The 15128-nt window shown below is 42.0% G+C and overlaps 1 protein-coding gene across 7 annotated transcripts in view; it reads right to left on the bottom strand.

The window, feature by feature from the left end:
- Nucleotides 1-15128, bottom strand: part of LOC110527647 (protein MTSS 1) — a 120901-nt gene that overhangs the window by 51445 nt on the left and 54328 nt on the right. For all 7 annotated transcript variants that reach the window (XM_021609059.3, XM_021609060.3, XM_090240579.1 and 4 more), the window contains exon 5: nucleotides 31-122. In XM_021609059.3, coding sequence (XP_021464734.3) covers nucleotides 31-122 — 92 coding nt within the window. The remainder of the gene's footprint in view (nucleotides 1-30; nucleotides 123-15128) is intronic.

The raw sequence follows: 15128 nt of genomic DNA, 5'->3' as shown, positions 1-15128 counted from the left end.
ATGCCTATTTGTGTATGTACGGTCTCCTACCTTTAGCATGGTCCTTGTCCAACTGACTGGCCACCTTCTTCCACTCCTCAATCTTCAGCTCCAGGGGGTTGATCAGGGTATCTGTTAGTGCCCTACAGTGGAAGCCAATAGACCAGCCATTACATTGCAGTGAAAAATACAGTGGTTCACCTGGAATCTTCTACAGACTGGTTGATACGATTCAACTTCATCAAATTCTGAATTATCAATGGAAACAAAGCGGAGCTTTTTTCAGGTCGATGAGCGATCCATGTACGTAATTGTTATTGATAGGCGGGTGGTCATAAACTAGATAAACCAGGTCATCAAAATTAAACACCATAGCTTGGGAAGCAAAGCAATTAGACTGAGCATAGTCTCAGGTAGGCGGTGAACTCCTATCTTCACATTCCCGACATAGCTCCATGTCATGAAGCCTGAGCTGATCAGCCATGACAGGTTAGCACACAATGTGTTTAAACTTGTGAGATGGTACTGTTAACACTTTCACATCACTGCGTCCAACACACAGGGTGACTGGTGAAAACTAGGCCAAGCTGATGACTATAAGAAATCCTAGTAATAAATCGTATAGGTTAAATCAGAAGTCTGTTCGTTTCCCTTCCCTCTACTGTCTAACAGCCTATTCAGAGCTGAGCCCCTATCTGGGTTGGGCCTATGTACAGTAAGGTCAATGGGATCATTGGGATTTTGGTGTCAGTCCTTGTTAATTTCAACTGAGGCTGGGCAGTCAATGAGTTGACATTGTGTAATCCATTCAAATAAAGACAATGAACCATGTCTGATGGAAATTAGAGGGAGAAATAAGAAAATATGGAACGAGACACTGCCAGGACTTACAGCAAAACCTAAATCTGCAACAGTGTTCAAAAATTTCACTTCAGGTATAGTGAGCCTCGTTAAATAAAAATAAAAATGAAGAGTGAAAAAAAAAAAAAAAGCTAGCAAATTATCCTAAAGTAGCAGCTCAGAAGAGGGGGAAAGTAGGCTGCAGCCTGGGCTAGCGTATAGGCACACCCTTTTCACAGTACCATCTTGACCCGAACCATACTCTGCTGACTCTGATATTTTATTTTCACATTGTCAATTCCGGGCATGGTTCCAGTAACTATGGTTAATGTGTAACCAGGCCAGCTCAGCAGAGCTTGGCCCGGCTTAGTACCGTGCAAACGGTACCAGAGCAACAATCCAATCTCTCATCCATCCACAGCCGAAGTACCATTATAGCCATGTCTCAGGCTTCGAGAGAGCACTGGCTGTAGTACAATCAATTCTCAGGGTGATTTAGAGCAGGAAAAAAATGTTAATTTGTCTGTCTCATCAGTGCACTGAGAGCAACAGAAGGGACCCTAAGCAGAGCCTGAATGGATTTGCTGGGGCTGAAGTATGTAGGGGAAATTGGGTTCAGGATAGAAGGGGAGCGTGAGACGAGCCTGCTGTTATCCACTTGGGCTTTAATTGCAGAGTTAGCCAGGGTCATAATCCTAGAAAGGGACAGTGCGCTGTGGTTTCTGGAGGAATGCCCGATATAGTGCCTTCAGAAAGTATTGACACTGCCTGATTTTTTCAATTTAATGTGTTACAGCCAGAGTTTAAAATTGATTTAAATGAGATGTCGTCACTGGCCCACACACACAATCTTCATATGTTCAAAGTGGAATTATGTCGTTTTTTTATTAAATGTTTTGAGTCAATAAGTATTGAACCCCTTTCTTATGGCAAGCCTAAATAAGTTCAGGAGTAAAAATTTGCAATAGTGTTTAACATAACTTTTGAATGACTACCTCATCTCTGTACCCCACACATGTAAAGCCCTTCAGTTGAGCAGTGAATTTCTAACACAGAATCAACCACAAAGACCAGGGAGTTTTTCCCAAAGCCTCGCAAAGAAGGGCATCCATTGGTAGATAAAAAAATATAAAAAAGTAAAAATAAATAAAAAGCAGGCATTAAATATCTCTGAGCACAGTGAAGTTAATTACACTGGATGGTATGCATCAATACACCCAGTTACTACAAAGATACAGGCGTCCTTCCTAACTCAGTTGCCAGAGGAAGTGCTTTATTCGCCTGACGTTTTAGATGTCCAAGAGAGAATTACATGGCTAAGTTGAGAAAAGGAAGCCCAGCTAGCTTAGCTAGGCTAGCTACCCTATAGCCTCAAACGGAGGATGCTAACAAACATTTTCAACGCTGCAGGAGTTGTTAATTTAGCTTTATTCAGGGACAATGTGGAAAGCCTGAACTTTCAATGTAGCAACTGTTTGCTTTCAGAGGACTATAGGGGCGAAGTAGCTACTCTTAACAAAAAAGTAGCGAACTTACACAAGCTACTGGGAATTTACGCCCGCCTACTTTTTCCTTTCTCTTGGACTCCAGTAGCCGGACGCCGCTCTGGCCTGATGGAAGTGTCGCCACCGTGCCTCTGCAGGGATCCCTCCGACATTAAGAGGGCTAGCTCAGAACAGCTGAAAATGAATTTAAAAGAACTGATTCTAGCTCTGAAAGATTCCAGAAAGTGGCCAATTATTTCAGATCCGGTACCATCGTTGGGACGCAGGTGTGAAGGATTCAGCAGGGTATTACTGTAGCTCTTTTTGAATAACTTCTATGGGAAACTTTGACACCTTCTGGAAACAGAAAATGCTCTACAGGAATAACGCAGTATATCAAAATAATCTTGGCTCCTGAATTAGATAGCCCAGTTTAGATAATCCCTACCATTGTGTCACTGCATTGTCATACTGCTGTAGCAAATGTATATTATCCCATGGGCGTTGGCAGTCACAATGTAAGTAACCTAATTTATGTCCCTCTAACTCCCCTGAATGCCTTTGTCATTCCTACAGCTAATGTATACAGCAATCATGTGCCTATGAACCAGATTTATACTGTTAGCACTGAGGTGGTGTGCACTAGTAGAAAGTCCACTGTGTGCAGCTATCACTGCACTATCAACTCAAAAATAAATAACAAATATATAAACATAACACTGTCATGTCTTCTTCTGATAAGCTTCCCAGTAAGGCAATAAAAACAATCAAGCATTGCAGAAAAGTGCAAACAATAGCCCACATTGAACAAGGTGCATGAAATCAATAACTTGCTAGTAACAGATGACATTCATATTCTGGCTCTCTCCGAAACTCACTTAGATAATACAGTGGTAGCAATACATGGTTATAACATCTACAGAAAGCGGTGTTGCGATCTATATTCAGAGCCACATTCCTGTTAAGCTTAGAGAGGATATGTTAAATAGTGTTGAAGTAATTTGGCTACAGGTTCACCTGCCTCACCTAAAGCCCATTCTGTCTGGGAAGCTGCTATAGACCACCAAGTGCTAACAGTCAGAATCTGTACAATGTGTGAGAAATGCATTACAATGTATGCGATATCAACAGAGGGGAATATTTTCCCGGTGACCTTAATATTGACTTGTTTTCCTCAAGCTGCCCACTCAAGAAAAAGCTTCAAAATGTAACCAGTGCCTGCAACCTGGTTCAGGTTATCAGTCAACCTACCAGGGTATTTACAAACAGCACATGAATGAAATATATTGATCACATCTTTACTAATGCTGCAGAAATCTGTTGTAAAGCAGTATCCAAATCCATAGTATGTAGTGATCACAATATAATAGCCATATCTAGGAAAACCAAAGTTCCAAAGGCTGGGCCTAATATAAGGTATAAGAGGTCATGCAAAAGGTTTTGTAGCGATTCTTATGTTGATGATGTAAAGATTATTTGCTGGTCTGTTGTGTGTAATGAGGAGCAACTAGACACTGCACTTAACATTTATGAAACTGCTTATTTCCATGGATTGATGTAGAATTTAAAAAGTGGTATGGTTTTGAGAGGAACGGTAAATAAGTCTGGCTTCAAACGTACTTAAAATTGAGAAATCCTGTGACTAAACTGAATAAAAACAAGAAGAAACTAAACCATTAAACAAAGATAAATAACACAGACTGATAGTAAAAAGCATTAGAGCACCTTAAATAAAATGTTGGGCATAAAGGCAAACTCAACTCCATCATTCATTGAATCATTGCTCATTCATCATAAAACCCACAGATTTAAAAACAATTTAATTGGCAAGGTCAGCAAACTTAGGCATGACATGCTAGCAACAAACGCTGACACTACACATCCAAGTACAACTGACCAAATTATGAAAGACAAGCATTGTAATTTTGAATTCTGAAAAGTGATTGTGAAAGAGGTGAAATAATTGACACTCACCACCTGGATTTGGTCTTATGTAGCAAAATGTGAAATTGTGTTTTTTTATTTTTTTATTACATTGAATAAAAGTAGAGACTCAGAGACACAAAATGGTATACCAGACAGTGCATTTTTTGAGGAACAATGGGAAAGTAATTATTTGAAAGTCAATAAACTTGTAACCTCACTTTTGAGAAAATGGCCTTTTGAATGTTTTGGTACCTACTGGAGAGCTCTTCTTTGTCTACACCCGTTCAGCATCGTTCACACCCTCACCCTAAGCTTTAGCCCCAACCATCTTGTTTAAGTATCGAAGCGCACTTAACGCTCTGGCCGATGATTTGTTTACCTCTGGATAGCATGAAAACAGCCTACCCAGCTCTGTTGGCAACAATTTCATTACGCTTTTTTGTAGACTTTTACTGACACCGGCCATACTCAACAGGTATTGTACACAGGTCACATAATGTTAGCTAACAAGTCAGCCAGCTAACGTTAGCTAGTTAAACAACAATGAACATAGTGCCAACAATGCCACAGTGCTGTGAGCTAATCAACCAGGTTCAATGTTAGCTAGCTAACATTAGGCTCTACCTAGAAAAGCAAACGGCTCTGGGATACAAATAATAACGTCAGCTAGGGAGCCAGCCAGCTAACGTTAGCTAGCTAGCTAACAGTACACGCCAGCTTAAGGCATATAGCTTGCTAGCTAGGTAAACAATGAACCTAGCTAGGTAAACAACATTTAAGATCACACACATCTCCTAACGTTAGCTAACGAATGGCTCTGGGAAAAGAATAACATCAGCTAGCTCGCTAACAGTACATGTTAGCTTGAAATGAAACCACTGTCAAAATAGAAATGTGTAATATCTGAAAATGTAGCTAGCTAACGCTGGACTATCATCATGTATGATGGACACGTCTCCCTATCAGGAATGCCATACCACGGTTGCCCTTAGTTTGAAGATGTAATCCGGAGATAGGTGTTTTCTCTATCTCTTTAGCTATCATACTCTAAATCCACTGATTTCAAAACTTGATCCTCCAGAAAGTGGAGAGCAACACTTACGCAGCTCCACTACACTCCACTAACCAACAAGGCTTGTAATTTAACAATGTTATTCGTATTTACAGATGGCATACAAGTTTGTTATTAAGGCACATGAAAGTTCACATGGTCGAGAAGGCATTTCAGCCCCCCCAAAAAACGCATTTTGATAAAAAAAAATAATGTTTTATGCTCAAACGGCTCTCCTGCGAAGTTGTGACTAGCTTTCTAGGCCCCTTACTTTTTTCAATCTTTAGTAATGACATGCCTTTGAATAAAAGGCCGTGTGTATGTATGTGGATGACCCAACACTTTATAAGTCAGCTACTACTGCGAGTGAAATTACTGCAAGACTTAACTGCAGTCAGTTTCAGAATGGAAGGCAAGAAATTAGTTCGTCCTAAATATTTAAAAAACCAAAAGCATCGTATTCGGGACAAACCATTCACTAAACCCTAAACCTCAACCAACTCTTGTAATGAATAATGTGGACATTGAGCAAGTTGAGGTGACTAAACTGCTTGGAGTTACCCTGGATCGTAAACTGTCATGGTCAAAACATGTTGATGCAACACTAGCTAAGATAGGAAGAAGTCTGTCCACAATAAAGCGCTGCTCTGCTTTTTTAACAACACTATCAACACGGCAGGTCCTAGAGGCCCTAATTTTGTCGCACCTGGACTTCTGTCCAGTCATGTGATCATGTGCCACAAAGAGGGACTTAGGTCAGGGCAGCACAGCTGGCCCTTAAATGTACACGGAGAGCTAACAATGATATGCATGTTAATTTCTCATGGCTCAAAGTGGAGAAGAGATTGACTTCATCATTACTTGTTTTTATAAGACGTATTGATATGCTGAACGCACCGAACTGGCTGTTTAAACTACTAGCACAAAGCTCAAACCCCCATGAATACCCCACAAGACATGCCACCAGAGGTCTCTTCCCCAAGTCCAGAACAAACTATGGGAGGTGCACAATACTACATAGAGCCATGACTACATGGAACTCTATTCCACACCAGGTATCTGATGCAAGCAGTAGAATCAGTACAAAAAAATAAAATACACCTTATGGAACAGCGGGATTGTGGCGACACAGGCACACACACTCTACACATGGATTTTGTAATGTAGATATGTGGTAGTGGTCTCGAGGGTGTATTGTGAACAGTGTTATGAAAAGTAATGCAATATTTGTTATTGTATATAACTGCCTTAATGTGCTGGACCCAAGGAAGAGTAGTCGCTGCCTTGGCAGCAGCTAATGGGGATAGTTAATAAATACAAAAACACTCAGGGATTTCACCATGAAGGCCAATGGTGACTTTAAAACAGTTAACAGTGTAATGCTTGTGACAGCACAAAACTGAGTATGGATTAACAACAACATTGTTGTAATTCCACAACACTAACCTAATTTACAGAGTGAAAAGGAAGCCTTCTTCCAAAACATTCATCCTATTTTCAACAAAGCACTAAGATACAGTGTGTTATGTTTGGGGCAAATCCAATACATTACCACTCTCCATATTTTCAAGCATAGTTGTAGCTGAATCATGTTATGGGTATGCTTGTAATCATTAAGGACTGGGGAGTTTTTCAGGATAAAAAAAAGAAACGCAATAGAGCTAAGCACAGGTAATATCCTAGAAGAAATACCTGGTTCAGCCTGCTTTCCACTAGACACTGGGAGATGAAATTACCTTTCAGCAGGACAATAACGTAAAACACAAGGCCAAATCTACACTATAATTGCTTACAAATAAGACAGTGAATGTTCCTGAGTGGACAGTTTTGACAAATCTACTTGGTATCTACTTGTCTATGGCAAGATCTGAACATGGTTACCTAGCAATGATCAACAACCAATTTGACAGAGCTTGAAGAAATGTTTAAATAATAAAAATTGGTAAATGTTGCACAATCCAGGTGTGGAGAGCTCTTAGAGACATACCCAAAAAGACTCACAGCTGTAATCCCTTCCAAAAGTTATTCTAAAAATATACAGTATTATTCTGTGATATAACATTATCAGAGAATGGTTTGTCACCTTCATGTAATACAGGACTAAGGTCGAATTCTACAACAATGGCACTGACGCTTGTTGGTTATGGCAAAGCTTGCAAACTATTACGGATTACAAAGGGAAAACCAGCCACGAGCTGCCCAATGATACGAGCCTACCAGACCAGCTAAATGCCTTTTATGCTTGCATCAAGCCAGGCAACACTGAACCATGAGTGAGAAACCAGCTGTTCCGGATGACGGTGTGATCACGCTGTCTGTAGATGAGGTGAGTAAGCCCTTAACAGGTAAACATTCACAAGGCCAGATGGATTATCACGATGTGAACTCAGAGCATGTGCTGGCGAGTGTCTTCACTGACATTTTCAACTTCTCCCTGACCCAGTCTGTAATATGTTTCAATTAGACCACCATAGTCTCTGTGCCCAAGAACACCAAGGTTACCTGTCTAAATGACTAACACCCTGTAGCACTCACATCTGTAGCCATGAAAAGCTTTGAAAGGCTGGTCATGGCTCACATCAACACAATCATCCTGGACCCACTCCAAATCACATACAACCCCAACAGATCATGCAATCTCTATTGCACTCCACACTTCCCTTTCCCACTTGGACTAAAGGGAATGTGAGAATGCTGTTCATTGACTACAGCTCAGCATTCAACACCATAGTGCCCAGAAGCTCATCACTAAGCTTAGGTTCCTGGGATTGAACACCTCACTCTGCAACTGGATCCTGGACTTCTTGACGGGCCCGCCCAGGTGGTCATTAAGTTTGCCGACGACACAATGGTCATAGGCCTGATCCCCGACGACAATGAGAGACCTGGCAGTGTGGTGCAGTGTGGAGCTGATTTTGGACTACAGGAAACAGTGGAGCTGGTCGAGAGCCTCAAGTTCCTCGGTGTCCACATCACAAAAAATCTATCAGTCTAAACACACCAACACAGTCGTGAAGAGGGAACAACAATGCCTATTCCCCCTCAGGAGGCTGAAAAGATTTAGCATGGGCCCTCAAAAAGATCTACAGCTGCCCCACCGAGAGCATCTTGACTGGCTGAATGACTGCTTGATTTGGCAACTGCTTGGCATCCGAACGCAAGATGATACAGAGTGTGGTGAGTACGGTCTAGTACATCACTGGGGCTAAGCTCCCTGCCATCCGGGACCTCTATACCAGGTGGTGTCAGAGAAACTCCCCCCCCCAAAAAAATTGTCAAAGACTCCAGCCAACCAAGTCGCAGACTGTTCTCTCTGCTACAGCACAGCAACCGGTACCAATGCACCAACAGGACCCTGAACATCCTCTACCCCCAAGCCATAAGACTACTAAATAAAACTGTTAAATAGATAATCAAATGGCTACACGCACGACCCTTATCGACACTTTTTTGCACAAACTCTTCACACACACTGGACTCTACCCACACACTTACAATAAGGCACACACTACATAGCCCACACACACACCACACTTTCTCACTTGCCACATACGGTGCTGCTAGTCACTTTACCCTTACCTACATACACTACATAATCAAGTCAGTGGACACCAGCTCGATGAACATCTCATTCCAAAACCATAGGCATTAATATGGAGTTGGTCCCCCCTTTGCTGATATAACAGCCTGCACTCTTCTGGGAAGGCTTTCCACTAAATGTTGGAAGGTATTTTCTTCCATTAAGCCACAAGAGCATTAGTTGAGCGATTAGACCTGGCTCTCGGTCGCAATTCCAATTCATCCAAAAGGTGTTCGATGGGGTTGAGGTCAGGGCTCTGTGCAGGCCAGTCAAGTTCTTCCACACTAATCTAGACAAATAATTTCTGTATGGACCGAACTTTGTGCACAGGGGCATTGTCAAGCTGAAACAGGAAGGGCATTCCTCTAACTGTTGCCACAAAGTTGGAAGCACAGAAACATCTAGAATGGCATTGTATGCTGTACTAGCGGGCCTAACCACAACCATGAGAAAACAACCCCAGATCATTATTCCTCCTCCACTAAACTTTAAACTTGGCACTAAGCACTCAGACACGTAGCATCATCCTGGCATCCGTCGGACAGCCAGATGGTGAAGCGTGATTCATCACTCTAGAGAACGTGTTTCAACTGTTCCAGAGTCCAATGGCGGCAAGCTTTGCTATCCCTCTCCAACCGACGCTTTACTTTGCGCATGGCGTTCACAGGCAGTGTAGGGCTGCTCAGCCACGGAAACCCCTATCATGAAGCTACCGACAAACAGTTATTGTGCTGACGTTGCTTCCAGAAGCAGTTTGGTAACTCGGTAGTGAGTGTTGCAACCGAGGACAGACAATTTTTACACGCTACGCTCTTCCACACTCGCAGACCCAATCTGTGAGCTTGTGTTGCCTACCATGTCATTGCTGAGCCGTTGTGAAGTGGAAACGTCTGGGAGCAACATTACCGCACTTAAAGTTGACAAACTGACTTGTTGGAAATGTGGAATACTATGATGGTGTCACATTGAAAGTCACTGAGCTCTTCAGTAAGGCCATTCCACTGCCAATGTTTGTCTATGGCGATTGCATGGCAGTGTGCTTGATTTTTATACGTAACAGGTATAGCTGAAATAGCCAAATCCACAAATTTGAAGGGGTGTCCACAGACTTCTGTACATATATAATGTAGCTACCTCAATTACCTCATACCCCTACACATCAACTCGGTACTGGTACTCCCTGTAGTGTATTCGGAAAGTATTCAGACCTCTTGACATTATCAACAATTTGTTACGTTACAGCATTATTCTAAAATGGACTAAATAAAAAGCCCTCAATGTACACACATTACCCCATAATGACAAAGTGAAAAAAGTTGACATTTTTTCAAATGTATTGAAATACCTCATTTACATAGTATTAAGACAATTTGCTATGAGACTCAAAATTGAGCTCAGGTGTATCCTGTACCAAAACATTTCAGCAGCATTGAAGGTCCCAAAGAACAGTGGCCTCCATCATTCTTAAATGGAAGAGGTTTGGAACCACCAACACTCTGTTTGGCCACCCAGCCAAACTGAGCAATCGGGGGAGAAGGGCCTTGGTCAGGGAGGTGACAAAGAACGTGATGGTCACTCAGACAGAGCTCTAGAGTTCCTCTGTGGAGATGGGAGAACCTTCCAGAAGGGCAACCATCTCTGCAGAACTACACCAAATCAGGCCTTTATGGTAGAGTGGCCAGACAGAAGCCACTCCTCAGTAAAAAAAAAGGCACATGGCAGCCAACTTGGAGTTCTTCAAAAGGCACCTAAAGACTCTCAGACCATGAAAAACAAGATTCTCTGGTCTGATGAAACAAAGATGGAGCTCTTTGGCCTGAATGCATAGTGTCACGTCTGGAGGAAACTTGGCACCATCCCTACTGTGAAGCATGATGGCGGCAGCATCATGCAGTGGGGATATTTTTCAGGGATAGGGACTGGGAGACAAGTCAGGATGAAGGCAAAGATGAATGGCACAAAGCACAAAGAGATCCTCAGACTGGGGCAAAAGTTCACCTTCCAACATGACAATGACCATAAGCACACAGCCAAGACAACGCAGGAGTGGCTTCGGGACAAGTCTCTGAATGTCCATGAGTGGCCCAGCCAGAGCCCGGACTTGAAGCCGATCTAACATCTCTGGAGGGACCTGAAAATAGCTGTGCAGCAGCACTCCCCCTCCAACCTGACAGAGCTTGAGAGGATCTGCAGGGAACAATGGTTTTTGTTTTGTTTTTCTACAAAGTAGCTATCCTTGACAGCTTTGAAACTCTTGGCATTCTCTCAACCAGCTTCACCTGGAATGCTTTTCCAACTGTCTTGAATGAGTTTGCGCACATGCTGAGCACATGTTGGCTGCTTTTCCTTCCCTCTGCAGTTCAACTCATCCCAAACCACCTCAAATTGGCTTGAGGTTGGGTGATTGTGGAGGCCAGGTCATCTGATGTAGCACTCCATCACTCTCCTTGGTCAAATAGCCCTTACGCAGCCTGGAAGTGTGTTTTGGGTCATTGTCCTGTTGACAAACAAATGATAGTGGGACTAAGCCCAAACCAGATCGGATGGCATATCGCTGCAAAATGCTGTGGTAGCCATGCTGGTTAATTGTGCCTTGAATTAAAAAATATATAATTTAGTGTCACCAGCAAAGCAGCCCCAAACCATCACACCACCTCCTCCATGCTTCATGGTGGGAACCACACATGCGGAGATCATCCGTTCTCCTACACTGCTTCTCACAAAGACACTACAGTTGGAGCCTCAAATTTGGACTAATCAGACCAAAAGGGCAGATTTCCACCTGTCTAATGTCCATTGCTTGTGTTTCTTGGCCCAAGTCTCTTCTTATTATTGGTGTCCAATAATAAGTTGTGTAGTGCTTTCTTTGCAGCAATTCGACCATGAAGGCCTGAATCATGCATTCTCCTCTGAACGGTTGATGTTGATGTTACTTGAACTTTGTGAAGCATTTATTTGGGCTGCAATCTGAGGTGCAGTTAACTAATGAACGTATCCTCTGCAGCAGAGGTAACTCTGGGTCTTCCTTGCATGTGGCGGTCCTCAAGAAAACCAGTTTCATCATAGCGCTGGATGGCTTATGTGACTGCACTTTGAGAAACATTCAAAGTTCTTGACATTTTCCGGAATGACTGACCTTCATGTCTTAAAGAAATGGCCTGTCGTTTCTCTTTGCTTATTTGAGTTGTTCTTGCCATAACATGAACTTTAACCAAATAGGGCTATATTGTGTACCACCCCTACCTCGTCACAACACAACTGATTGGCTCAAATGCATTAAGAAGGAAAGAAATTCCACAGATTACCTTTTAACAAGGCGCACCTGTTAATTGAAAAGCATTGCAGGTGACTATCTCATGAAGCTGGTTGAGAGAATGCCAACAGTGTACAAAGCTGTCATCAAGGCAAAGGGTGGCTACTTTGAAGAATCTCAAATATATTTTGATTTGTTTAACACTTTTTTGGATACTAAATTATTCCATAGTTGAGATGTCTTTACTGTTTTCTACATTGTCAAATAATAGTGAAAATAAAATAAAAACCCTGGAATGAGTAGGTGTGTCTAAACATTTGACTACTGAACATCAGTCACAGGCTTCATTACTGCATGTAAGTGTGATATTTCAGTTTTCTATTTTTAAAACATTTGCCAAAATGTCTAAAAAACAGCTTTTGTTTTGTCATTATGGGGTATTGTGTGTAGACTAACGAGGAAAACAAAATATTGAATCCAGTTGAAAATAAGGCTGTAATGTAACAATGTGGGACAATTTAAGGGTTCTGTATACTTCCTGAATGCACAGTATAAAGTAATGTTATTTCTACAGTGGTTTGCGAAAATATTCTCCCCCTTGGCATTTTTCCTATTTTTTTGCCTTAGAACCTTAAATTAAAATAGATTTTGGGGGGGGGGGGGTTATATAATTTGATTTACACAACATGCCTACCACTTTGAAGATGCAAAAATGTTTTTTTTTATTGTGAAACAAACAAGAAACAAGACAAAACTGAAAACTTGAGTGTGCATAACTATTCCCCCCCAAAGTCAATACTTTGTAGAGCCACCTTTTGCAGCAATTACAGCTGCATGTCACTTGGGGTATGTCTCTATAAGCTTGGCACATCTTGCAACTGGGATTTTTGCCAATTCTTCAAGGCAAAACTGCTCCAGCTCCTTCGAGTCGGATGGGTTCCACTGGTGTACAGCAATTTTTAAGTCAATACCACAGATTCTCAATTGGATTGATGTCTGGGATTTTACGCGGCCATTCCAAGACATTTAAATGTTTCCCCTAAACCACTCGAGTGTTGCTTTAGCAGTAATCTCCGTCCCCGTCTCAAATCTCGAAGAATGAAACAATAATTTCCCTGTATTTAGCACCATCTACCATTGCGACCAGTTTCCCAGTCCCTGCCGATGAAAGGTGTTCTCAGGGTGATGAGGTGTTGGGTTTGCTCCAGACATAACGTTTTCCTTGATGGCCAAAAATATAAATTTGTCTCAACTGACCAGAATACCTTTTTCCATACGGTTGGGTAGTCTCCCACATGTGGAGCGTTGCAGCTCCTTCAGGGTTATCTTTGGTCTCTTTGTTGCATCTCTGATTAATGCCCTCCTTGCCTGGTCTGTGAGTTTTGGTGGGCGGCCCTCTTGGCACATTTGTTGTGTTGCCATATTATTTCATTTTTAATTAATGGATATAATGCTGCTCAGTGGGATGTTCAAAGATTCTGGTATTTTTTTATAACCCAACCCTGATCTGTAATTCTCCACAACCTTGTCCCAGACCAGTCTGGAGAGCTCCTTGGTCTTCATGGTGCCGCTTGCTTGGTGGTGCCCCTTGCTTAGTGGTGTTGCAGATTCTGGGGTATTTCAGAACAGGTGTATACAGTTGAAGTTGGAATTTTACATACACCTTAGCCAAATACATTTAAACTCACTTTCACAATTCCCAACATTTAATCCAAGTAAAAATTCCCTGTTTTAGGTCAGTTAGGATCACCACTTAATTTTAAGAATGTGATATGTCAAAATAAGAGAGAATTATTTATTTCAGCTTTTATTTCTTTCATTACATTCCCAGTGGGTCAAAAGTTTACATACACTCAATTAGTATTTGGTAGCATTGCCTTTAAATTGTTTAACTTAAGTCAAACGTTTCGGGTAGCCTTCCACAGGCGTCCCACAATAAATTGGGTGAATTTTGGCCCATTCCTCCTGACAGAGCTGGTGTAATGAGTCAGCTGTGTAGGCTTCCTTGCTCGCACACAATTTTTCAGTTCTGCACAAACATTTTCTATGGGATTGAGGTCAGGGCTTTGTGATGGCCACTCCAATACCTTGACTTCGTTGTCCTTAAGCCATTTTGCAACAACTTTGGAAGTATGCTTGGGGTCATTGTCCATTTGGAAGACCCATTTGCAACCAAGCTTTAACTTCCTGACTGACATCTTGAGATGTTGCTTCAACATAATCTTTCTTCCTCATGACGCCATCTATTTTGTGAAGTGCATCAGTCCCTCCTGCAGCAAAGCACCCCACGATGTCACCACCGTGTGTCACAGTTGGGATGGCGTTATTCAGCTTGCAAGACTACCAAACATAACAATGACTTATGGCCAAATAGTTATATTTTTTTGTTTAATCAGACCAGAGGACATTTCTCCAAAAATTACGATCTTTGTCCCCATGTGCAGTTGCAAACCGTAGTCTGGCTTTTTTATGGCGGTTTTGGAGCAGTGGCTTCTTCCTTGCTAAGCGGCATTTCAGGTTGTGTCGATATAGGACTCGTTTTACTGTGGATATAGATACTTTTGTACCCGTTTCCTCCAGCATCTTCACAAGGTCCTTTGCTGTTCTGGGATTGATTTGACCTTTTCGCACCAAAGTACGTTCATCTCTAGGAGACAGAAAGCGTCTCCTTCCTGAGCGGTATGAGGGCTGCGTGGTCCCATGGTGTTTATATTTGCGTACTATTGTTTGTACAGATGAACGTGGTACCTTCAGGCACTTGGAAATTGCTCCCAAGGATGAACCAGACTTGTGGTCTACAATTTTTTTTCTGATTTCTTTTGATTTTCCCATGATGTCAAGCAAAGAGGAACTGAATTTGAAGGTAGGCCTCAAAATATATCCACAGGTACACCTCCAATTCACTCAAATGATGTCAATTAGCCTATCAGAAGCTTCTAAAGCCATGACATCATTTTCTGGAATTTTCCAAGCTGTTTAAAGTCCAAGCTGTTTAAAGTCAACTTAGTGAATGTA

Source organism: Oncorhynchus mykiss, chromosome 7 (assembly GCF_057628025.1).
Source record: "Oncorhynchus mykiss isolate SJ-2025 chromosome 7, ASM5762802v1, whole genome shotgun sequence".
Taxonomy (NCBI): Eukaryota; Metazoa; Chordata; class Actinopteri; order Salmoniformes; family Salmonidae; genus Oncorhynchus; species Oncorhynchus mykiss.
Note: the sequence above shows the minus strand (reverse complement) of the source record. Positions and strands in the feature narration are given on the sequence as shown.